Genomic DNA, 24,007 nt, shown 5'->3' on the forward strand with positions numbered 1-24,007 from the left:
AAAAATGCAAACGGCTACCGGTAGCCATTTAGGCTACCTAGAAAAAAAGATCGGGCTATTTAGGCTATTTCAGGATTACCTTGGAAAAAGAAATTTTTCATATAGCAAAAGTAACGAAACGTAATATGCACATCTACCTAACACTTAATCTGAGACATCCATCGTTCTTTCCATTCGGTCATTCTTTGTAAGAGTGTGATAGAGCTATTGCGTACAAGTATAATAGATATAATAAGATACTAGCTTTTGCCCGCAGCTTCACCCTCGTGAAATTTAGTTTGTCACAGATCGTCATAAATTATAGCCTATATTATGTTATTCTGGGTTATAAAAATTATATTGTAAAGTTTCATCAAAATCCGTTCAGTAGTTTATGCGTGAAAGAGTAACAAACATGTTAACATCCATATACACTTTCGCGTTTATAATATTAGTAGGATAGGTATCTCATCTCATGGACTTGGCGTAACTTTAAAATAAACGTGCTCAGTACATAAATTACGCGCACACACGATTTAAGAAAACAACATGGCCGCAATATAGGCAATCAGCTGACAGGTGTGTGTGTGTGTGTGCGCGCGTGCGCCTGTGTGTGTCAGCTGATTGCCATGCTGAGCCCCGATTACGGTAATTTTTAACGTCAACAATCCAGACACGCTTCTCGATTCTGCGATACGATTGGTCGTTCAACAGCGTACGTCAGCTGTTTTGACCAATCGTATTGCAGAATCAGAAACGCGTCTGGATTGTAGACGTTAAAAGTTACCGTAATCGGGGCTCTGTTTTCTTAATCTTGTATGTACTCGGCACAAGTCAGGTAGTGACGTCATATGAAAATGTTGCCAGAATGAGTAGGTACTGACCAAACATTATCTATCTCTTTTTTCATATGTCACCATGGGTGAGTTAGAAAGAGATAAACAGCTGTTTGTCATTGATGTGTCGATTTGATATGTATTTGTATAAGCAATTTTTGTATACTTAGCTCAAAAAATTAGGCGAATTAGGCTACTTTAAGAAACAAAAAATATTAGGCGATTTAGGCTACTCGGTAGGAAAAATTAGGCGAATTGAGTTAGCTGATATCTGGCAACCCTGATGCCCACCGCCCTCTAGCGAGAGGAAAAAACCACTGAAGAACACTGATGATAATGACTACGACTTAGGTTGTACACCCTTGACATGAATTTTAAATTTTACTGTCTTTAAATTTAAATCATAATTGTCATTTTTATGAATAAAGATATGAAGAAAAATTGGGTGCATTTTTTTATATCATTTTTTCGAAAACTTATCGATACATCTATGTGAACCGTACGAAACATACCCAGCACTAGTCACATTCGTTTGACAGCCGTCATTCTAATCAAGCTATATTGGATACGATGGCAACCGAAATCGCCCGAATTGATCTGCCCCTTAGACGAGTGGCAAAATCTGACATTCGCTATTCGGACGAATTCGATTTTCGAAAAGTGTGACTTATCTAGTCTACTAGACCCACTGATCGCGTTCGAAGCACCTGTGCGGCGCTAAACTCGTCACGACATGTAACAAGACAATGGGCCAACTATCCGGCCGCCGGATATCCGGCTATCCGGCCAAGCAGCTCGCCGGATATCCGGTATCCGGTATCCGGCCAAACAACTATCCGTTTCATCTATAATGTAAACCAAAGCAGTAATGCCAACCTCACGAAAATGAAGTAGGTTCCACAATATCGAAATATGACGATTGAATGTGTAAACCAAAATAAGGCGAAGTTTTGAGGTGGTTTGAGTTTTGTTGCATAAAAATAATCTTTAACTTTTTTTTTTTTAATTTTATCGGGAGTGCTGGGCCCCTGGTCATAGTGGGCCCCTGGCCATAGTGGGCCCCTAGGCACTGGCCTAAAGTGCCTTATGGATAATACGGCACTGCTTCCAGGACACCACGTACTACCGCAGCCACGCACTACAAAATTTTGCATCATTTCTTGTAATAAAACAATGATTATTTCCTGTAAACAATCACAAATAAATAAATAAATAATAAATAAATAAATCTTTGGACAATTTCACACAGCGCCAGCTAGCCCCAAAGTAAGCAACTTAATGCTTGTGTTATGGGTGCTAGCTTAAAGGATATACTACTTATATATTTTTTTTTTTTAAATACATACATATTATACATAGTCACACCCAGACCCGTCACAGAAATTAAAATTCATCATTTCAATTTCTGCCCGGCCGGGAATCGAACCCGGGACCTCTCGGCATAGTAGTCCGTTCTGAACCACTACACCAAACGAAATTAACTGCCTAATAAACAAAATAAACAACCGCCATGATGGGCCGGATTGGGCCGATGTTGCCACATGGTACCGATTCCCCAGGAATTGGGATTGTAATTCCCTGATTCGCCAACACATTAAACCTAAACGGCCAACAATTTTGTGATTTTTAATTAAACTAGGTAATCGTAGTTCAAATATTTAATTATTTATTTGTTTAACTTATGATGTGGTTAGTGAATTGGCTATTTCGAAGAATTTACTAGGAGATTTAAATCAGGAGATAGCAGTACTACAGTTCACACAAAAAAGAGAGGTAGGGCCACAGAGAGCGAGACAGATATAAGTAGGTATTTGACTCAAGTTTTTGTTCCAAGTTTGCCCTCCATTTTTATCTTTAGCTTCATGGTATGGATCTAAGTATGGAAGCGCCTGTGCACTGTGGTAGCGCTCTTGGGCTTGGGGCTTGTACCCACACTACCCACAGCCATTGTTTAAAAAAAAAGTGACTGGTTGTCAAATTTTTGACAGACAGCCACAACACAACAAGTGAATCTCAGAAGTGAATTTGCATTTGAAACAAAACAAATCAAAATTCGTTTTTGGTTCATTTATATTTTCATAAATCTGTTTACTTACTACCTTATTTCTCTGCTTCCTTACAAGTTTCTGGTACAATATTTATATTCTCTTTTTAGTTCCATAGGTGATTAGGGTGACGAATAGTTATGCGAAAGTATTTTGTTTACATGATGGTCATGTCCCGTGCTGCAATTTATTCTGCGCAAGACACGTCAGCTTTAAAACGAGCTTTGAGCCTCATAGCAGACTCGGACAAAAGTACCTTTTTTTACAGTATATAATTTATTTATATTAATTTATCAGTCTTTCCTACCACTTCATTGTTATCAACTATTTAATATAATAAATAAATTGTTATTTATTTGTATATAAATAATATACATTTTGTGTATGGTCACTAAAAACATTTAACAATATAATTACTTACTGGAATTATTCTATCCTTCCAATTTATTTTAACATTGTTTGTTAATTTTATAGAGCTCAAAAAACCTGTACCGCCAGTATCTTTGAAACAATTTTCAACAAATAATCAAACCCTAAATAAAATGGTTGATCCCAAAAGAGTTGTAGGCTATGAGGACATGTTGAAGGTTATTCACCAGCCTGAGAAAGTGATCATAGATGTCCGCAATCCTGATGAAGTTAACGAAACTGGAAAAATACCTTCGAGTATCAACATTCCATGTAATGTTTGAATTTGATCAAGGTTTACATTATGTAACATTTGTAAAATAGTATTCACTTATTCCCTTTTACTTTTCCAGTACATACTGTCCAGGATGTATTAACTAGCATGTCCGATGAACAGTTCAAGCAGCAATACCAACGCAACAAGCCATCATCATCCGATGAGCTCATATTTTATTGTAGATCTGGCCGTAGATCAACAGAAGCTTTGGATAAAGCTTTGAAACTTGGATACGCAAAGTATTACTCTCCATACTCATTATTATCAAAGTTTTACTAAATTATTTTCAATTTAAACTTACTTATTTTTATTTTACAGCTCTAAAACATATCTGGGAAGTTGGAATGATTGGTCCAGCAGACAAAAATGAGGCTGTGTTGTTGTGCAATAAAATTGTGATGTATAGTACATTGTTTCTGCATAATATTTCTGTAATAAATTTCTGGTTATATTACACTATTGTTATCTTTGTATTCAATAGAGCTGTTTGCAATATTTATTATACACGTCTATAGGTAAGTAGGTACCTACTAATGAAATTATGTTGCACCAAGGTTGAAACATAAAATTCTTTATTAGCAAAGGTATAAACTGAACATAAAATATCTAATAATAAGCAAAGTTAACATTTCATAGTATCTGACAATGACTAGGGATATTCAATGTCCAAAGCTACAGCTAAATCTTATGCCATTGATATTTGTATTACTGCGACTTAGTTGCCCAATCGGTCCAACTGCCAAGATAGTTTTTAACACTGAAAAGAAAAAAGTTATTAAAATAATGTTAACATTTACAATGGTTTTATATTTCTCCAAAATGTTTAAAAACTACTTATAACTTACTTTTTATATCCTGCATTGATGGCATTATGCTGGGCCTTTCCAGATCTTTTTCCAATCATGCAGTAAAAAATGATCTGTGTGTCTTCAGATGGTTTTGGTCTCTTGTATCTTTGTTCAAAGTCCTTATCTGGCATTGTGCAAAGCACTGATGTGACGTCACCCACTACAATATTTTATAAACATTATTTTGATGATAAAGATGTTTTACCTATTACTATCTGGGCTTTGTATGTTATTATGACATAAAGAATGATATAATAGAATGGTAAGTAATCTTAAGTAAGCTTTTATACTAGCATTTATCCATATCCCAAAGATTGAACTGTTTTTAAGCAAATTAATTATGTTATAAAAAAATGTAACTTACATGGAATGTTGATGCTGCTGGGAATCTTCCCGTGCTCTTTTACTTCATCTGGTTCTCTAACGTCTACAATTAAAATACTACTATCTGAAGTAGCTTTCTTTACATAATCAAAGTCCACAGTCATGTCTTCTGGATTTGTTTGTAGGGAGTACAGACGATGGTTAAGATTCCATGTAAAAGCCGAATATTCTGTAAAAGATAACCAATTTATTAAAAATACTTTTCTAGTGAAATTTAAACGAAAAGTAGATAAAATTCCAACTTACTAATATTTGAGTTGATAACAGATTTTGAAGTAGCCGCTAACGTTTGCGTTAATCTTAGTGCGGGTATGATTCCGCGAAAAGCAAACCTTGGTAACATGATGTTTTTTATGCCTGCTTTGAATACTGTTTAATATTCCTCGAACTTTATGCAAAAATTAAATCTTCCCACAAAACAAAATGGGAAAGATTGATTTTTTAATGACAGTGACAGACCAATCACAAAACTGACAGATACGGTGTAAATTATTTGACCGAGTGGTTGGGTTAGTCGTATTGAGTATTGGGTTAGTCAGGATGGTAGCTCATATTATAGCTCACTTGTCGCACTGATATCAATTGGCAGTTTTGTAGACATCCAAGACAAAATATACAAAAAAAAATAAAAAAGTTAAAAAAAGTATACATCCATCATCCATCAAAAAAGTCAACCTGAAGAATTATTAGCAATTTTTCAATGTTTTTATAGAATAGGAAATGTGATACACTTAGTGATACATCAATAATTTGATTACCTATTCGTTTCCGTTAACTCCTGTTACATTGTGTAAGGATTATGTACAAATAATCCATCAAAATACCCATGAATCCCTCGTTCATGATTGCTTCAATGATGTCAAGACATAACATGCATTAAATTTGTTTGAATCCTGTAATAAAATGCAGTATTACTTTTCTCTATGATAAAATGCTTGGTTTTGTCTTGTACATTTCTATTAAATGTGTCAATGCTTGTTTTAAATTTTCAGATGTGTAAAACTTTAACACAGGAACAGAAACTTTAACAGAATCTATTATTGAGACATCAATGTGAGATGATTTCGTGTTGAGATCTGTCAGCAGACCAATATCAATAATGGGATCCATGCGACCTACTGGGAGGTTTCTATCCTTCACCAACAACATTCAAAGAACACAGAAACAATCTGGTATGTGTCCTATTTATTTGTAGTTGTGGTCAAGCTAAACCACATTCCATTGCTATGAATCATGTTGCAATGCAGTGCCCTTGTTAGACATCCTTGTTGCACACTGTGCAATACTTTGGAATTTGCATGCTTATTGCATTATTGTGTTGAAAAATTTGATGGTTACAATGTCTAGTCAAGTGTAGCAGTTCATAATTTATGGATGATATAAAGCTATTTTACAATAAACATTGTTAAAATTGAATTGAATGCCTGTCTCATACAAGCCATGCAATATGTGTTATATTAGCTTATGTAAACCTTCACCTGCTTTCTCCCTTAAAGTTAGGCTTATGTTTTAAAACATTTTCCTTTTCTTATTACAGTACCTAGTGGATTTCCACAAAGCTTATCTGGCAGTGAGACTGATGTTTCTACGTCCAATGAAAATCTGTCTAGAGAAGAGCGGTATGTGGTGCGCCACACAGCCCGCGTGGAGCCCCAAGGGCAGGAGAACCAGAGTGAATCCAACAGCAGTAATAATAACAATAGGAACTCTTTGAAGGTGCCATGCATGAATTTAATTTCAGCGAATTTTATAACGTAAAATAAAATGACAAAAATTTTTTAACACCTTTCATAGATGAAGTTGTTGTCTCAGTTTTTTAAGTTGCTGTGTCTGATACTAATGTTGTATGTGCATGAACAGAGCCCCGATTACGGTAACTTTTATAACGTCTACAATCCAGACGCGTTTCTGATTCTGCGATACGATTGGTCAAAACAGCTGACGTACGCTGTTGAACGACCAATCGTATCGCAGAATCGAGAAGCGTGTCTGGATTGTTGACGATAAAAATTACCGTAATCGGGGCTCAGATTTTTTTTTGTATATTTTGCAGAACATGATTAGATTGATTGCCATTTGAATATGGAGGACTAAATTGAGCGTTAATATTTGTAGGAAAGTAACAGCAGCAATAGAAATTCACTCAAAGACTCTGTTGGTGGAGGCAACAGTAACAGGAGCTCTCTAGATGTATCATCTTCATCATACAACACACTTATTATTCACAACCAGGATGATTCCTGGCCTCCTCGACCCACTCCAATTCGGTTAGTATACCTTTAATAACAATGCTGCTAATAAATAATTTTGCTGGTAAATAAAAGTTAATTGTAAAAAAAATCATTGACAAATTATCTCTAAGTAAATAAGTTATATTTAGGCACTGAAAGTATGTGTTATATTTTAGCAAAATTGCCTTTCTTTCTGTAGATTACTAGCAATATCAATCTACTGCATACATTTTTACTAAATATTTAGAGTTATTGTAGAGAACACGAACGAACAAGCAGTGAAGTGAAACACAACCCTACTCAGTCTTCTCCGTACCACACACTCAAGAAGAGTGAGGTTGGGAAGAAGCCCAGTGGTATTCCGTTGCCCAAAATGCACAAGGAGCAATCGGTGACTACGACAGCGAATTACATCGACATTGGGGGGCAGCGGATATACACCAGCCCTCCTGATCATGGAGTTCAGGTATGTTTGGTAAAGTTTATTGAAGATAAATAAATAAATACATGTTAATGTGTGTATATTCATAGAACTGATGCTCAGCAATTGCATCAACTTTAAAACTCCTCAAAATAAAATAGTAATTGCATATCCAACAGGGACCAGTAGGTTTCATATTATTTATTTGCTTTAAGGTTTTACAATAAATTGTTGAGCATGCAGATTGCAGAACTTAAAGATATATGTACTGTCATCTTCTCTGATTCTTCATTTCATTTCTTCTAATTAAATAAATGACTTACTTGACTTATGGTCCTATGTCCCCTAGATGGGGCAGAGGGCGTCCACAACAGTCCTCCATCGCGTTCGGTCTTGAGCTATGTGTTTGATCTCGCTCCAAGTCTTGCCGATCTTCTTCGCCTCGAAGAAGATCGGTAAGACTTGGATAAATAAATGCTAGGCGCAATAAGGATTACTGTGTTGGTGCCAGTAGTAGCCACTGTAGAGAAAAATCTTGTCGCTCGTTAATCGCTAAGAGCGCTTTTACATTAGGGCGTTAGTAGCGCGACAGCAGCGCGGCAGCGGCGTTTTTGTAATGTGAAGGGAGGCATCAGCTGTCACATAGTATGAAATTTTCGGCAGCGCGTCGGCCGCGCGTTTGTTGCGCTACTAAGGGTGACATCAGACGGACTGCATCGCAGCTACCTGTGGCTGTGATGGCGGTCTAAATCGCCTAATGTGAAAGCGACCTAAGACAGTGGCGCCAACTGATAAGTACAATTAATTTGATAATCCCAAGATTAAAGAAAAAAAAACATTTTTCTGTAACATATAGGAAATAACGGAGATACCAGACGACTTCCTAAACCAGTCGTCGGTGCTCAAACACCTGGCGAAGGAGGTGGCGCAGTCGCCGAGCCCGCGCGGGCCCACGCCGCCCGCGTCGCCGCGCGCGCCTCCGCAGAAACCTAAGGGCAAAGCCTCTAAGGCCAAGCTGAGTAAAGAGAAGCTTAACTTGTCGAGGTCGCAGCCCGATCTGACCAGGTGAGTTGCTTATCATCATCATCATTTCAGTTGAATATAGGCTTCCCCCAATGATTTCCAGACTGGCTGGTTGCTACCGGCTTGTATCCAGCGCCTTCCTGCTACCTTTATGATGTCGTCATTATTACAGAGCACCATTCAAAACTCTATTCAATTTCTGTCAGATTCTGTATGTTTAACCAATCAGAAGCTTCAATCCATGCTTGAATCAAGTTTAAAACAAGGGCACATCATTCTACGCCCCTTTGTTAATTATACAGTTAGATATTACATAGTACAAGCTTTGCTTAGTTTGGGACTAGAGGCGCAGTGTAAAATGTCCAAGGATATTTATTTATATTATTTGCTTCGAAATCAATAAATAGTCAATTGAATTGGCAACCAAATGTTGCCAATTCAATTGACTATTTATGCATAAAAAATACAAACGTATTGGCATAAAAAGGAAAATTCGTATTCCGCATAAACGTTTTTTTTTTGTAACGTAGCAGCAACTGCTTCGTGCTTTTGATCTATGAGTGCCTAGTACTAAATTCGAAACGCAAGCAGAGGGATCCTGGCTACATAGGAGTTGCAGTGGTGGGAAAGAGAGGTGGGAATAGTCCCATGTAGAGGGAAGTAACATTCTGACCCACAACAATATTTCCCAGTGTGGGCGTTCGCGCGGTCCCCGGCGGATCTGAGTCAAGCGGCTGGTGCAGCGGCGGCGAGGGCTCGGCCGAGGAGCCCGACGACGCCTTCGCTGCAGTACTAGACGCCCTCGCGGCTGAGAACCACCAGCTCAAGCGACAGCTGGCCGACGCTTGCGAGCGGGTCGCCAAGACCACCAAGGTATGTGGTCATGGCCATTAAGTCATTTCAGGTTCAGAGTCCAGCGGCGCCGAGGGCTCGGCCGAGGAGCCCGACGACGCCTTCGCCGCAGAATTTGACGCCCTCACTGCAGAGAACCACCAGCTCAAGCGACAGCTGGCCACCAAGGTATGTAGTCGTGGTCATTAGATACGGCTCAGAGTCCATAGGCTGGTGTAGCGGCGGCGAGGGCTCGGCCGAGGAGCCCGACGATGCCTTCGCTGCAGTACTAGACGCCCTCGCGGCAGAGAACCACCAGCTCAAGCGACAGCTGGCCGACGCGTGCGAGCGGGTCGCCAAGACCACCAAGGTATGTAGTCGTGGCCATTAGATCCGGCTCATAGTCCATAGGCTTGTGTAGTAGCGGCTGAGGAGCCCGAAGACCCCTTCGCTGCCCTATTGGACGCTCTTGCGGCAGAGAACCACCAGCTCAAGCGACAGCTGGCCGACGCTTGCGAGCGGGTCGCCAAGACTACCAAGGTATGTCGTTGTGGCATTAGATCCGGCTCAGAATCCAGCTTAGCTGAGGAGCCCGACGACGACGCCTTTGCCGCAGTATTTGACTCTCTGGCGGCAGAGAACCACCAGCTCCAGCGACAGCTGGCCACCAAGGTATGTAGTCGTGGCCATTAGATCCGACTCAGAGTCCATAGGCTTGTGTAGTGGCGGCGAGGGCTCGGCCGAGGAGCCCGACGACGCCTTCGCTGCAGTACTAGACGCCCTCGCGGCTAAGAACCACCAGCTCAAGCGACAGCTGGCCGACGCTTGCGAGCAGGTCGCCAAGACCACCAAGGTATGTGGTCGTGGCCATTAGATCCGGCTATGTTTCCAGCTTGGATGAGGAGTCCGACGACGACGTCTTCGCCGCAGTATTTGACGCTCTCGCGGCAGAGAACCACCAGCTCAAGCGACAGCTGGCCGACGCGTGCGAGCGGGTCGCCAAGACTACCAAGGTATGTAGTCGTGGCCATTAGATCAGGCTCAGAGTCCATAGGCTTGTGTAGTAGCGGCTGAGGAGCCTGACGATCCCTTCGCTGCCCTATTGGACGCTCTTGCGGCAGAGAACCACCAGCTCAAGCGACAGCTGGCCGACGCTTGCGAGCGGGTCGCCAAGACCACCAAGGTATGTGGTCGTGGCATTAGATCCGGCTCAGAATCCAGCTTAGCTGAGGAGCCCGACGATGATGAAAAACTACTGAACGGATTTCGATAAAACTTTACAGTATTATTGTTTATAACCCAGAATAACATATAGGCTATAATTTATGCCGATATGTGACAAACTAAATTTCACGCGTGTGAAGCCGCGGGCAAAAGCTAGTTCAAAATAAAAATAACAATTATAGCCTGANAAAAAAAAAAAAACATTTTTCTGTAACATATAGGAAATAACGGAGATACCAGACGACTTCCTAAACCAGTCGTCGGTGCTCAAACACCTGGCGAAGGAGGTGGCGCAGTCGCCGAGCCCGCGCGGGCCCACGCCGCCCGCGTCGCCGCGCGCGCCTCCGCAGAAGCCTAAGGGCAAAGCCTCTAAAGCTAAGCTGAGCAAAGAGAAGCTCAACTTGTCGAGGTCGCAGCCCGATCTGACTAGGTGAGTTGCTTATCATCGTCATTTCAGCCATAGGACGTTCACTGCTGAATATAGGCTTCCCCCAATGATTTCTAGACTGGCTGGTTGAAACCGGCCTGTATCCAGCGCCTTCCTGCTACCTTTATGAGGTCGTTAAATACAGAGAACCATTCAAAACTCTATTCAATTTCTGTCAGATTCTGTATGTTTAACCAATGAGAAGCGTCAATGTATACTTGAATCAAGTTTTAAACTTAAAGGACACATCATTCTACACCCCTTTGTTGTTAATTATACAGTTAGATATTATTTGCTTGGAAATCAATAAATAGTCAATTGAATTGGCAACCAAATGTCGCATAAAAATACAAACGTATTGATAACATAAACGTTTTTTTTTGTAACGTAGCAGCAACTGCTTCATGCTTTTGATCTATCAGTGTCGTGCTAAGTTCGAAACGCATGCAGAGGGAAGTAACATTCTGACCCACAATGTTTCCCAGTGTGGGCGTTCGCGCGGTCCCCGGCGGATCTGAGTCAAGCGGCTGGTGCAGCGGCGGCGAGGGCTCGGCCGAGGAGCCCGATGACGCCTTCGCTGCAGTACTAGACGCCCTCGCGGCAGAGAACCACCAGCTCAAGCGACAGCTGGCCGACGCTTGCGAGCGGGTCGCCAAGACTACCAAGGTATGTGGTCATGGCCATTAAGTCATTTCAGGTTCAGAGTCCAGCGGCGCCGAGGGCTCGGCCGAGGAGCCCGACGACCTTGCCTTTGCTGCGGTACTTGACGCCTTCACTGCAGAGAACCACCAGCTTAATCGACAGCTGGCCACCAAGGTATGTGGTCATGGCCATTAGATCCGGCTCAGAGTCCATAGGCTTCTCTAGTAGCGACGAGGGCTCGGCCGAGGAGCCCGACGACGCCTTCGCTGCGGTACTGGACGCGCTCGCGGCAGAGAACCACCAGCTCAAGCGACAGCTGGCCGACGCTTGCGAGCGGGTCGCCAAGACCACCAAGGTATATGGTCATGGCCATTAGATCCGACGCAAAATCCAGCTTAGCTGAGGAGCCCGACGACGACGCCTTTGCCGCAGTATTTGATGCGCTCGCGGCAGAGAACCATCAGCTCAAGCGACAGCTGGCCGACGCTTGCGAGCGGGTCGCCAAGACCACCAAGGTATATGGTCATGGCCATTAGATCCGACGCAAAATCCAGCTTAGCTGAGGAGCCCGACGACGACGCCTTTGCCGCAGTATTTGATGCGCTCGCGGCAGAGAACCATCAGCTCAAGCGACAGCTGGCCACCAAGATATGTGGTCGTGGCATTAGATCCGGCTCAGAGTCCATAGGCTGGTGCAATAGCGGCTGAGGAGCCCGACGATGCCTTCGCTGCAGTACTAGACGCGCTCGCGGCAGAGAACCACCAGCTCAAGCGACAGCTGGCCGACGCGTGCGAGCGGGTCGCCAAGACTACCAAGGTATGTAGTCGTGGCCATTAGATCAGGCTCAGAGTCCATACGCTTGTGTAGTAGCGGCTGAGGAGCCTGACGATCCCTTCGCTGCCCTATTGGACGCTCTTGCGGCAGAGAAGCACCAGCTCAAGCGACAGCTGGCCGACGCGTGCGAGCGGGTCGCCAAGACTACCAAGGTATGTAGTCGTGGCCATTAGATCAGGCTCAGAGTCCATACGCTTGTGTAGTAGCGGCTGAGGAGCCTGACGATCCCTTCGCTGCCCTATTGGACGCTCTTGCGGCAGAGAACCACCAGCTCAAGCGACAGCTGGCCGACGCTTGCGAGCGGGTCGCCAAGACCACCAAGGTATGTGGTCGTGGCATTAGATCCGGCTCAGAATCCAGCTTAGCTGAGGAGCCCGACGATGACGCCTTTGCCGCAGTATTTGACGCTCTCGCGGCTGAGAACCACCAGCTCAAGCGACAGCTGGCCGACGCTTGCGAGCGGGTCGCCAAGACCACTAAGGTAAGTGCCATTCCCATTACAACCATTTTAATTTGCATTCCCAAATAGACAGTAACAGAGTCCTGAAATGTTACACTATTATGTACGAGTAAACCAGAAATAGCTATAGCCAATTTGATTCATCCAACAACTGCCACTTAATCCTACTTCCTACTACATAATATTATAAATGCGAAAGTTTGTGTGGATGTTTGTTACTCTTTCACGCAAAAACTACTGAACGGATTTCGATAAAACTTTACAGTATTATTGTTTATAACCCAGAATAACATATAAGCTATAATTTATGCCGATATGTGTCAAACTAAATTTCACGCGGGTGAAGCCGCGGGCAAAAGCTAGTTCAAAATAAAAATAACAATTAAAGATGAAATAATGCGAGCAGAATTGCGGCAGCAAAAGGTCTCCGTCTCAGCATGTGTCACAAGCAAGTAGTTAGACTTTTTATCAACTTCCACTCAATTCACATTTCAGGTTTAATCTTATTACCACAACATAAGCTACCAGAGACCAGAGCATTGACCTTGACATGTCCTTTTATACTGTTGCAGCTGGAGGAAGAAGTCGAAAAGGTCCGCACTGCCCACGAGGAGCTAGTTGGCTCCTGCGAACGTCGGGAGCGCCTGGAGAGGGCCGCGCGCGTGCGACTGCAGGCCGACTGCCGCCGCTTGCACGACCTCAACCGCGCGCTCAAGCAGCAGGTAACAAATAAAAGAAAAGACAGCTGGGTGAAGTCACAGGTGCATTAATTGGAGAACCTCATATCATAAGATATCACTGTTCATAAAATATATTGATTCGCACCCAAGAATAGATGATTTTTGGAAAGAAAATCATCGCCTACATGACATCAACTGCGCTCAAGCAGTCTGGTAACAGGGAGCTGGGTCTGCGTCGGCGCATTTACTTGGAAAATAGCACTTAACACACCACACAAGATGCCACAATATTAATATAATTTGCCGCGTCCGTATTCCTTCTTAATATCACGTTGTAATAAAATCAAATCAAAAGTCTGATAATCCGACTGCCGCCGCCTGCACGACCTCAACGCTCGCTCAAGCAGTGATCAAGCTAGTGATCGGCGCACGCGCATTTGTAAAATAGCACTTAACACAACCACATAGGATACCCAACAAGCTGCATGGGGCTGGTGAGAGGCGCAGACGCATTTACTTGGAAAATAGCACTTAATACTACCACATTGATACCACAATTTTTATCTATTTGTACCGCGTGCGTATTCCATCTAAAAATAAATCGTCTATCTTCAGGTGGATCTCTTGTCGCAAGGCGTGCGCGCCGAAGGCGACAGCAATGCTGAAGCGTTGCGCAAGGAGCTGCAAAATAGGGAAATGCTCATCGCCCAGCTCATCACACAAAGTAAGCATCTAGAAACATTGCTCGAAAGATTGGAGCGTTAGATTAAGGCATCTTACAACATTTAGGCTGGGTTGCACCAAACGTCAAAAATCTGTCAAACTCCATACAAAACCAGTTTGAAACCGGTTTGAAATGGTCGTCTCTCATGTGTGGTCTCTCAACGGAATCTGTGGCAGAAACTTAGATGCAACTCAAAAGTAACTAGAAGTTGAAGTTTCGTTGCAATTGCGTTTCACCGTGTGTTCTGGGCCTTATAGTTACGTTTAAAGTTAGGTGGTGCAATTCAGCCTTAATTTATAGCTGTAGCGCTTAACTGAGTCAGTCATCGATCAGTGCCTGAGGCATGGGGGCGGCACGGGAGTGTTTTTTATTACGTAAAATTTCAGCGAGACTTCTGATTTGTATGCTCTGTCACGTCATAATATGTCAAAATCACTCCCATACCCCAGGCACTGTCTCAATTAAGCGTTAAATCTATAAAATATAGCACCTCTTACAAGTACATAACATTCCGAAAAGAGTACTAATACTAGTGACGTATCCACCACAGACAAGGAGCTGGCGTGCGCGAAAGAGCGGCAAGAAATCGAAATGTCTGCGCAGCGGGCAACACTGCAGGAGCAGCGGACGCATATCGACATCCTCGACACCGCGCTCACCAACGCGCAGGCCAACGTCGTACGCCTCGAGGACGAGGTACGAAACTATTCCCACCACTAGTTCCCACCGCTGCAACTCCTGTGTAGCCAGGATCTACAGCTTGATCAAATATATAAAAGGAGAAACTGACTNTAATATGACTGGAACAGTGGAAATATTCCATTCCCGATACTTTTAGTGCAGCCCTCGTACGCGCCGCCGCCGCCGGCGAAATTATGCTTTGGCGGTGCGGCGGCGGTGTCGTGTTCAGGAGCGCTAATTGAGTCAGTCATCGATCAGTGCCTGAGGCATGGGGGCGGCACGGGAGGGTGCTTTTTGTTACGTAAATTTTCAGCGAGACTTCAGATTTATATTAACGTTTACGTATTTACGTCATAATATGTCAAAATCACCCCTCCCGTGCCGCTTCTATACGCCAGGTACTGTCTCAATTAAGCGTTAAATCTATAAAATATAGCACGTCTTACTATAGTCTGGTCTGCGAGCACGTAGAATTTTGTCCAATGACCCCAAGCTACCCATCCTCATCGCTCGCGCATAATTATGTTGCTGTCACGCTCGCACACTAACTGCGGGCGCCCGTCGCAGACGCGACAGCAATATAATTACGTTCAAGCGATAAGGATGGGTAGCTTGGGGTCATTGGACAAAATTCTACGTGCTCACAGACCGGGCTTTAGTATATAACATTCCGAAGAGAGTACTTAATACTAGTGACGTGTGTCACCACAGACAAGGAGCTGGCGTGCGCGAAAGAGCGGCAAGAAATCGAAATGTCTGCGCAGCGGGCAACACTGCAGGAGCAGCGGACGCACATCGACATCCTCGACACGGCGCTCACCAACGCGCAGGCCAACGTCGTACGCCTCGAGGACGAGGTACGAAACTATTCCCACCACTAGTTCCCACCGCTGCAACTCCTGTGTAGCCAGGATCTACAGCTTGATCAAATATATAAAAGGAGAAACTGACTGACTGACTGACATATCAAGTATCAACGCACAGCCTAAACGGCTAAACGTAGGCACTTGAAATTTGGAAGGGACGTAGCTTAGGTACCGTAGAGGTGCACTAAGAAAGGGATTCCCGAAATTCCCACGGGAACGTGAATTAGCGGGGAAATCCTTTTGTATGAAAAATCTAAACCGCTTAAGTTAGACGCTTGAAATTTGGCATGCAGGTACCTTAGTAAACTTCAAGCTTAGTTACAACAGGATATTGCAAAATTCCCACGGAAACGGGAGTTAGTGGGAAAAAACAATTGTATGAAAAAATCTAAACCGCGTAAGATAGATGAAGGGGGTAAAACGGGATCCACGCGTACGAAGTCGCGGGCGGCCGCTAGTCGCCAATAAAAACCCAACCAGTTAAAGAAGTTTGTCCCGGGAGAATGTTAAACCGTCATTGGACCTGCAACGAAATTCATCAGAACATAGAAGTTCAAAGTTAAGGTTTGATTTCCCTCCAGTACAAAGCGGATGACAGGTGATAAAGCAAAGGTTGTACACACAATCCTGTAGTGTACTGCTGGTAGGCAAGAGCGAGATGGCACGCTGCAGGAGGCACTGTTTTAGTCCAAGATAAATGTCTTAGAATAGAAACAGCGCGACGCCTTAAGCCATGTATTCATTAGGCAAAATTTTTAATAAACTGTTTATGTATGTAGTGTGAAACAAGTTTACCATAAACACAGGTTTCTGAAACTTGGACGTCCACACTTGCTCTCCAATCATAGCGGGGAGCACGGCAACATGTACCTATCATAAACTAGCTTTCCGCCCGCAAGCTTCGCGCGCGTGTACTACATTATCTACATATTTTACGGAACCCTATTTTTTTCCAAAATAAAATTTAGCCTATGTTACTCGTGGATAATGTAGCTTTCGAATGGTGAAAGAATTTTTAAAAACGGTCCAGTAGTTTTTGAGCCTATTCATTACAACCAAACAAACAAACAAAGTTTTCCTCTTTATAATATTAGTGTAGTAGTAGTGTAGACAATGTTTCATCACCTATGTTTATGGACTGTTTATAAACAGTGTTTACTGTTTATCAACAAATGTTGCCTAATGAATACATGGCTTTACTTGTCCCTGATTCTAGTATCCTTCGTATGTCAGATTTTTCAACAGAATAATGACTATTCTAGTGTCGTCACGCGAGCGGTTACGTGGAGCGCGTGATGGGCCTGCAGCGAGCGCTGGCGTCGTTGCAACAAGCGTCCGACCGTCGTGAGCACACCGAGAGGAAACTACGGGCGCAATTGGAGAAGGAGTTGCAGACTTTGAGGTAAGATCTTTAGTCAATATTAGCTATTGTATAAAACACGCATGTTATGGCAAAATCTTCATTTTCATCAAGGTATAATAAGTGTAAATGGACTACAGACGCAACCGCAGGCGACACAGCAGCTTGTTGCGGTTGACTACAGTGCTACCTGAAGTCATGGTTGTTGCTTTTTATTCCAAGCGTGGCGTTATCCGTGACTGCACAATGCATGGATTGCAACAATGCCTCAGTTACTCCCATACTTATGCGTTGTACGTGTGAACTCTTTGCGGTTGAATAGTTTATTGTATTCGCGCTCGCACACTCACTGCGGGCGCCCGTCGCACAGTCGCGACAGCAATATAATTACGCGCGAGCGATAAGGATGGGTAGCTTGGGGTCATTGGACAAAATTCTACGTGCTCACAGACCAGACTAAAGAGGTACAGAAATGCGTAGCTGGATCTGTGATCGACACCAGAAATGGGTACCTGTGTGTAGTGTGTACGCACTTACTTATGTGTACGCATCCTTTCCCCATATTAGGCATAAACCACTACTTAGTATATAAGCTTAGGATAATCTTCATTCTATACGAATAAACTACAACAATAAACTACAGTGCTCACATCCAACTGTTTCATTGTGTCTCCCGATCGTCACACATTACACTGGAACTGACCGACAGTACCTTCATGTTTGTTTGTTAGGAAACGCGAGTGCTACTGCGGCGGGCCGGGCGCCGGCGGCGGCGCGGGCGGCGGCGACGAGGCCGAGCTGCGGCGCCTGCTGCGCGAGCGCGACGAGCGGCTGCTGGCGCTGGAGGGCGAGTGCGCCAAGTGGGAGCAGCGCTACCTCGAGGAGGCCGCGCTGCGCCAGGCCGCCGTGTCCGCCGCCTCCATCCCCAAGTGAGTGCAGTCGTCCAGGCTGCGGCGGCTGCGCGAGCGCGACGAGCGGCTGCTGGCGCTGGAGGGCGAGTGCGCCAAGTGGGAGCAGCGCTACCTCGAGGAGGCCGCGCTGCGCCAGGCCGCCGTGTCCGCCGCCTCCATCCCCAAGTGAGTGCAGTCGTCCAGGCTGCGGCGGCTGCGCGAGCGCGACGAGCGGCTGCTGGCGCTGGAGGGCGAGTGCGCCAAGTGGGAGCAGCGCTATAGTCTGGTCCGCGAGCACGTAGAATTTTGTCCAATGACCCTAAGCTACCCATCCTTATCGCTCGCGCGTAATTATGTTGCTGTCGCGTTCGCACACTTACTGCGGGCGCCCGTCGCACAGTCGCGTCCGCCGCCTCCATCCCCAAGTGAGTGCCACAAATAGACGAAAAAAAAATTGGTCCTTCGAGCCGGATTTTTTTTATCCACAACGAGGAAGCTCTTGGCCTGTATCTCACCTGATGGTAAGTGATGATCAGGCCGAAGGTGGAAGCGAGCTTCACCCGGAATCCTCAACCACGGAGGAACTGGCTATCTTACCTCTAACTGCCGGAACACAACAATGCTGTTCTTCTTCTTCTTCTTCTTTTCGTGTCGACAACAAACCTACACAGTGTCAGCCCAAAACTCCTGTTAACATTGTTGTTATGGCGACAGACTTAGGTAAGATGGTGGTAGCTAGCCAGGCGGACTTAGAACAAGCCCTACTACCGACCAAACCGAACAAAAAAATCTGCCGCCACGTGGAATCGAACCCGGGACCTCTGCGTTTGAAGCAGGTGTTCTTATCACTAGACCACAGAGGCGGTTGGCGGCGGTTGGTTTCATAAGAGAATTTAAAAAAATACTAACATTACCGTCCGTCAAATTTAATGCTTGTGTTAGGAGTGGGTTTACGACAATATTAGTACATCGGTCGGCGGTTTAATACCAGTGTTCCTCGAATCTAGAACTGGCAGTCAGACACCAACAACGATGGACCTTATGGACAGATTGATTGAAAAGTAACGGGTGTACTTACCTTGTTTTCTTGTATCATATTGCTACAAACTGACGTATTGTTACATCAACAGGGACGCGAAGATAGCAGCTTTAGAGAAGACTTCAGCAGAATCGGAGCGTCTGATGGCGGAAGCGCGTAGCGAGAAGATCCGCCACATGGACGAACTGCACCTAGCGCAGAAGAAGGTCGCCGACCTCGAAAGCAGGTAGGCGACGATGTTTCAAAAACCTTTAAACACTTTAAAAGAGCGTGTGAAAGCGCTGTGATCGGCCACTTCAAATTCAAAGTATAAGGGCTTGATGTTTCTCCAACGCTTGTTTTGCCCTACACAATCAACAAAAACATGTCAACATACAACAAAATTGTCTACTAATTTTGTTTGTATGTAAAGTTTTGTTGATCTTTAATATCACTTTGCGTCACACCGTAGTTTATTTTCTGAATCCGTTTCGGGAATAGGATGAGTGCGCCAATTTGTGCCTATTTCAGCTCTCCAAGTCTGATGACAAAGAATTAAAATCAAATAACATTTCACTACTGGACAAATGCCTTCCTCAAGTATTTCCACGACAACCGTTACCACAGTGCCCGTTTTCAGCTAGGTGCTTCTCGCGACCTTTACTTGATCTTCGGTGAACGAAGAATTAATCTAAAATTGTATGACTATGTTATTTACAGAGTCAAAGAGCTGGAATCGAAGGTAGCAGAACGAGACGCGATGATCAAGGTGCTGCAGAAACACACTAGCTCGGCCTACGATAGCGGTGCGTCTCTCAGGAACAACTCCAGTAGAGAGGAACTAGGTAAGCTTAGTGTTATAATAGTATGATAGCGGAAGGTAGAATAATCCTAAAAATTACAACAATCATTTGCACGCCGCTACGTATGTTTTGAACATGACTGTATTTTACATGTGCTACAATAGTTTAAGATCTGCGAAGTTGAAAACTACGTTTATTTATTTATTTATTTAATAGGACAACCAACAAGACATACACTGGAAGACAATCAATATTTACAACGTATTTAACTTAATCTAAGTGCTGCCTTAATTATAGGTTGCCACGGCATGCAATGTTATTAATATTGGTTAACAGGATAGCAGGATTGTCGACACAGCATATTTATTTGATTTAGTATTGATATAAGTACTTGTAGCTAAGGGGATATTCCACCTCAGGCCTCTATTGGCCACTAGTAAATAAGTGAAGGTCATCCTCTTGCATTGGAGACTAAATGACCTGATGATGATGAGTGTTGTTACTTGTGAGCCTATGGAACGTGTAGCGGTAAGCAAAACTCTTTGCGCCGGGTATAGGCTACGGCGGTTGCGATGGTAACCGGGTTGTTGATGGCAGAATAACGTCAGGTAGTAAAATAGGAGATTTTACAAGATATTATATTTTATTCTCAGAATACAGAACAAACCAGAAGGAGTGTTCGATAACATTTCTACGCGGCAACTTGTGTCCAAAATACTTCCCCTCCCGCGCCCCTCTACCCCCTTTAGTGTTACTAGCGCCGTGTGACACCCCCATTTTCGGGGTAAAATTATGTAATTTTTTAATGAGATGTTAAACAAGTAAAAAATAAGTAAGTGAAATAAGTACACACGGCCAGCCATCCATAAAGTACGTCACACGAATTTCATGATTTTTTGACCCCCCCTCCGTCCTTGTCACAGGTGGTCACATTTCTGAGACCCAGGGGTCCCTAGTGTGACGTCACATGTTTTGCAATTTCACATCGAAAAATTAATAAATTAACAGCAGTTCCGAAATTAGTTTTATTTCCATTTAAATTAAGTACTTACTTTTTTTTATGAAATCAACATTATATCAAATATTTGAAACAATTGAAATGTGATGTCACGAAACTTAGGGCCCCTCCCACCCCTTGTCACACCATGTCACACTTTGTCAACCCCCTCCCCCCCTCTTTACGTGTGACGTACTTTATGGATGACCCCTTATCTGGGTTTATAGCAATTCGCATCTTAAATTTTTTTTAATTCGTTCTCAGGCTGCGGCTTCGACAGCTCATCCTTACGGCTGGACTCGCAGCTGGCGGCGCTGGAGTCGCGGCTGGAGCGGCCCGTGCCCGCCGTGAGTTACCCCGCCCCCCTCCCGCAGGCCCCGCCGCCGCCGCACTCCAGTCCCCGCCCGCACGCCAGCTACTACTGAGCTGGCCAGTGATTAGAGTAGGCGCACACCGTTGATTTTTAGTTTTTTTTTTTATACAATATGTAACGGATACACCGTCCGATCCATTAAGGTGTTAATAGGTATCGAGTTAAGATTCCATTTGTGTAATAATTTTCATAAAATATTATTAAAAAAATACCCCATGAAAAATAAATACAAAATTTCCAAAAATAAAAATGCTTACATGGCAATCCGAACGGCAGTGTAGAGGGTACGCGGGAGGGGTAGAGATGCGCCGGCACGCGTAGCGACGTCATAAGGTCATGACCCCCAGCGTCTTAAAAAAAGCCGCGCGGCGACAGAGTGTTAACGCTTTTTGAAAATTTCCCCGTTGTAGGGTAAATCATTGCTAAACTTATTGACTTTAAAAATCGATTAAAAAATTGTTTTTTTAATTACGTAATTTTGATACTTGTTTTGGTAATGTTGTTAAAGCTACTTTATGACCCTTTCGGATCGGACGGTGTTTTTGTTACATATTGTATATATGGCTACGCTGTGCCTTTGATTTTTAGTTGGCCGATAGTTGTGCCCGATTTTAATTTGTGTGAAAAATCGAATCGGCGTAGTGTGCGCACTCCCATACATGCCCATACTGATCAACTGAAAGAAAGAAAGAAAGATACATTTATTACAATGGACATCACACAAATACAGGCAATTACATAGACATGACAGTGCCACATAATAATGGAAGAAGAAAAAATAAAAACAAGTGTAAACTGAGCAGTGCCACCCGACTGAACTATCGGCCGACGAAAAATCAACGGTGTGCGCCTACTCTTAACGATAAACTATCGACGGTGAAGGCCAAACTAATCGTATCGAGCCATAATGTCAGGTCATATTGAGCAAAACTCTCGATAACGGAAATACTATTGATAGTTTTACGCCCGGTAGTATCGACAGTTTTTGGTTATTTCTGACAGTTTTTGAAAAATAACACACGGCGATATTATCGATAGCACTATCGATGTACTGAAAACTTTTCGAATTCAACTATCGATAGTGGAACTGTTGATGGTTCCGCAACACTAAACTGAGAGATTCTCATTGAAATATTGGGAACAAGTGGCTATTGAGAAGGTCCCGCTTGCACCCCAGCCCCCGCCAAGTAGTTGATAATATTATAATTCAGTAGTAGTGCAGAATGGGGGACTCAGCCAATAGGAACACTGACAGTTTGGCAAAGAGTGTAGATAGGCTCGAATTATAAATAACACACAACCTACATTCTCAAGATATGGTACGAATATTTTTGGGAAACAAATACCTAATAAAACAAATGAATTAAAAATCACATTCGACAACATGGCTTTCCCATTTATAACTACATTCAGAAAGTTTTACGGATAATTAAAAAATAAGTAATATACAAATCCTACGAAATGAATTGCGATAAACTATTAAACTAAACGAATATCTGTGCCTTACTGTAACTCTAAGCTCGACGTAATTTATATTTTTATCTATGCCTCTCGCTTGCACTCCTAGGGTAAAAGTGAGACGCATGATTATGACTTTATCCATGAACAATTTATAATCTGCTCAATGACGATATTCTGTAACTCTTCTAGAATCTACATTCTGTAGGATGTTAAAAACATTCCGAGTATATTCCGTTTCCTCTAACATTCCTTCGTCGATGTACAAACGAACAATCACAATAACGCTTAGTTTTTGTGTTTTGTGTGATTATAGTATGTGTGAAGTGATTTACGCCTAACAAAGCTTTCTAACCAAAACTGTATACGTTGCAATAATAGAGCTACATAACATAATTATTATACAAAATTGAGTACATAGATATTCTGAGAAGAAAATATATAAAACTTGTTTTTATTAAAAGTTTACTGGTGATCGGGCATTGTAATTGACTAAAAATATTTAAAAAATTGCTAAAAACTCCTCAACTACTTGTCATAGTGCCTTAATAGTGTCTTAAATAAAACACTTAATACTGATGGTGCCAATAAATAGTTACATAAGTATATTTTAGGAATCTCTAATTATGATATTCTATTGGACTTATTCTCCACTAGTTACGAACCTAGTCTAGTTAATGTATGTTAAGGTGCTCTAGCGATATAGGCCAAAAATCGGAAAGAACGTACTTAGTTGATGGCGAAAAATAGTGTTCATTAAGTTTATGTACATATTTAGGTTTTCTGTAAGCCGATGTAGAGTCGGCAGCTGAGTGAACCCAATTTGAACATAAACTTACTAAAAATCGCTTAGTATTATGGATGTGCCAATTTTATAAATAAAAAATGGCGATTGTGTTTGCGTCAGTTACTTTGTAACTATGATGTTGGAAGGTATTTTTCGTCACCAACTCGCAAAGGACAGTGCCAATCCATGTATGGAAGTTGGACCAAGTGCTGCCCAGAATGAAACTATAGTGCATTTTGTTCCTCAGGCCAATACTAATTTGTAAACCGGAGCGCACTGAAATCTATCCCTGGAGTTAAGAGAAAAAAAGCGTTTTGTTTGGAATTATTTACATACAAAATATCATCGATGTATACCTACTACGCATAAGATTTCGCGATTTTGGCATTAAATAACACTCGTTATGTTGAACTTAACCATACTACATCCGTACACCTTACTTAAGTACGACTTCTACATTATTTATAAGTGATCAAGGGCTGTTGCAGTAGTTTGGTTA

At 43.0% G+C, this 24,007-nt stretch overlaps 3 protein-coding genes across 5 annotated transcripts in view; 2 read left to right on the forward strand and 1 right to left on the reverse strand.

Moving 5' to 3' along the window:
- The first annotated feature begins 2,778 nt into the window (after positions 1–2,778).
- LOC114366707 (rhodanese domain-containing protein CG4456) lies at positions 2,779–3,999 on the forward strand. Of its 3 annotated transcripts, none has more exons than XM_028323656.1 (4): positions 2,779–3,127; positions 3,335–3,541; positions 3,622–3,784; positions 3,864–3,999. In XM_028323656.1, the coding sequence occupies exons 1-4, from the start codon at positions 3,001–3,003 to the stop codon at positions 3,913–3,915; spliced, it is 549 nt and encodes a 182-aa protein (XP_028179457.1). In that variant the 5' UTR covers positions 2,779–3,000; the 3' UTR covers positions 3,916–3,999. The 3 variants fall into 3 exon arrangements, with proteins under 3 accessions (XP_028179457.1, XP_028179458.1, XP_028179459.1); XM_028323657.1 differs by having other exon boundaries at positions 2,780–3,112; XM_028323658.1 differs by having other exon boundaries at positions 2,783–2,944.
- Positions 4,000–4,100: 101 nt separating this feature from the next.
- Positions 4,101–5,227, reverse strand: LOC114366708 (rhodanese domain-containing protein CG4456-like). The gene is made up of 4 exons (XM_028323659.1): positions 5,024–5,227; positions 4,758–4,946; positions 4,391–4,553; positions 4,101–4,302 (listed from the first exon to the last, which is right to left on the reverse strand). The coding sequence occupies exons 1-4, from the start codon at positions 5,118–5,120 to the stop codon at positions 4,251–4,253; spliced, it is 501 nt and encodes a 166-aa protein (XP_028179460.1). The 5' UTR covers positions 5,121–5,227; the 3' UTR covers positions 4,101–4,250.
- Positions 5,228–5,328: 101 nt separating this feature from the next.
- Positions 5,329–24,007, forward strand: part of LOC114366709 (angiomotin-like protein 2) — a 28,460-nt gene continuing 9,781 nt past the window's right edge. The window contains exons 1-14 of the mRNA XM_028323660.1: positions 5,329–5,567; positions 5,770–5,949; positions 6,315–6,493; positions 6,893–7,044; positions 7,267–7,474; positions 8,286–8,494; positions 9,145–9,325; positions 13,444–13,593; positions 14,167–14,275; positions 14,826–14,971; positions 17,085–17,224; positions 17,914–18,111; positions 19,203–19,337; positions 19,811–19,935. Coding sequence (XP_028179461.1) covers positions 5,877–5,949; positions 6,315–6,493; positions 6,893–7,044; positions 7,267–7,474; positions 8,286–8,494; positions 9,145–9,325; positions 13,444–13,593; positions 14,167–14,275; positions 14,826–14,971; positions 17,085–17,224; positions 17,914–18,111; positions 19,203–19,337; positions 19,811–19,935 — 2,005 coding nt within the window. The 5' untranslated portion in view covers positions 5,329–5,567; positions 5,770–5,876. The remainder of the gene's footprint in view (positions 5,568–5,769; positions 5,950–6,314; positions 6,494–6,892; positions 7,045–7,266; positions 7,475–8,285; positions 8,495–9,144; positions 9,326–13,443; positions 13,594–14,166; positions 14,276–14,825; positions 14,972–17,084; positions 17,225–17,913; positions 18,112–19,202; positions 19,338–19,810; positions 19,936–24,007) is intronic.

Source organism: Ostrinia furnacalis, unplaced genomic scaffold, assembly GCF_004193835.3.
Source record: "Ostrinia furnacalis isolate ACB-3 unplaced genomic scaffold, ASM419383v2 OfSCF0666, whole genome shotgun sequence".
Classification (NCBI taxonomy): Eukaryota; Metazoa; Arthropoda; class Insecta; order Lepidoptera; family Crambidae; genus Ostrinia; species Ostrinia furnacalis.

Bases quoted from the DNA above. Each gene is read 5' to 3' on its own strand.
- LOC114366707 (XM_028323656.1), top strand. From the start codon at position 3,001: ATGCGAAAGTATTTTGTTTACATGATGGTCATGTCCCGTGCTGCAATT. The intron at 3,542-3,621 runs GTAATGTTTGAA...TTACTTTTCCAG, and splicing joins TTCGAGTATCAACATTCCAT to TACATACTGTCCAGGATGTA. The intron at 3,785-3,863 runs GTATTACTCTCC...TTTATTTTACAG, and splicing joins TTGAAACTTGGATACGCAAA to CTCTAAAACATATCTGGGAA.
- LOC114366708 (XM_028323659.1), bottom strand. From the start codon at position 5,120: ATGTTACCAAGGTTTGCTTTTCGCGGAATCATACCCGCACTAAGATTA. The intron at 4,947-5,023 runs GTAAGTTGGAAT...TATCTTTTACAG, and splicing joins TGTTATCAACTCAAATATTA to AATATTCGGCTTTTACATGG. The intron at 4,303-4,390 runs GTAAGTTATAAG...TTTTCTTTTCAG, and splicing joins ATCAATGCAGGATATAAAAA to TGTTAAAAACTATCTTGGCA.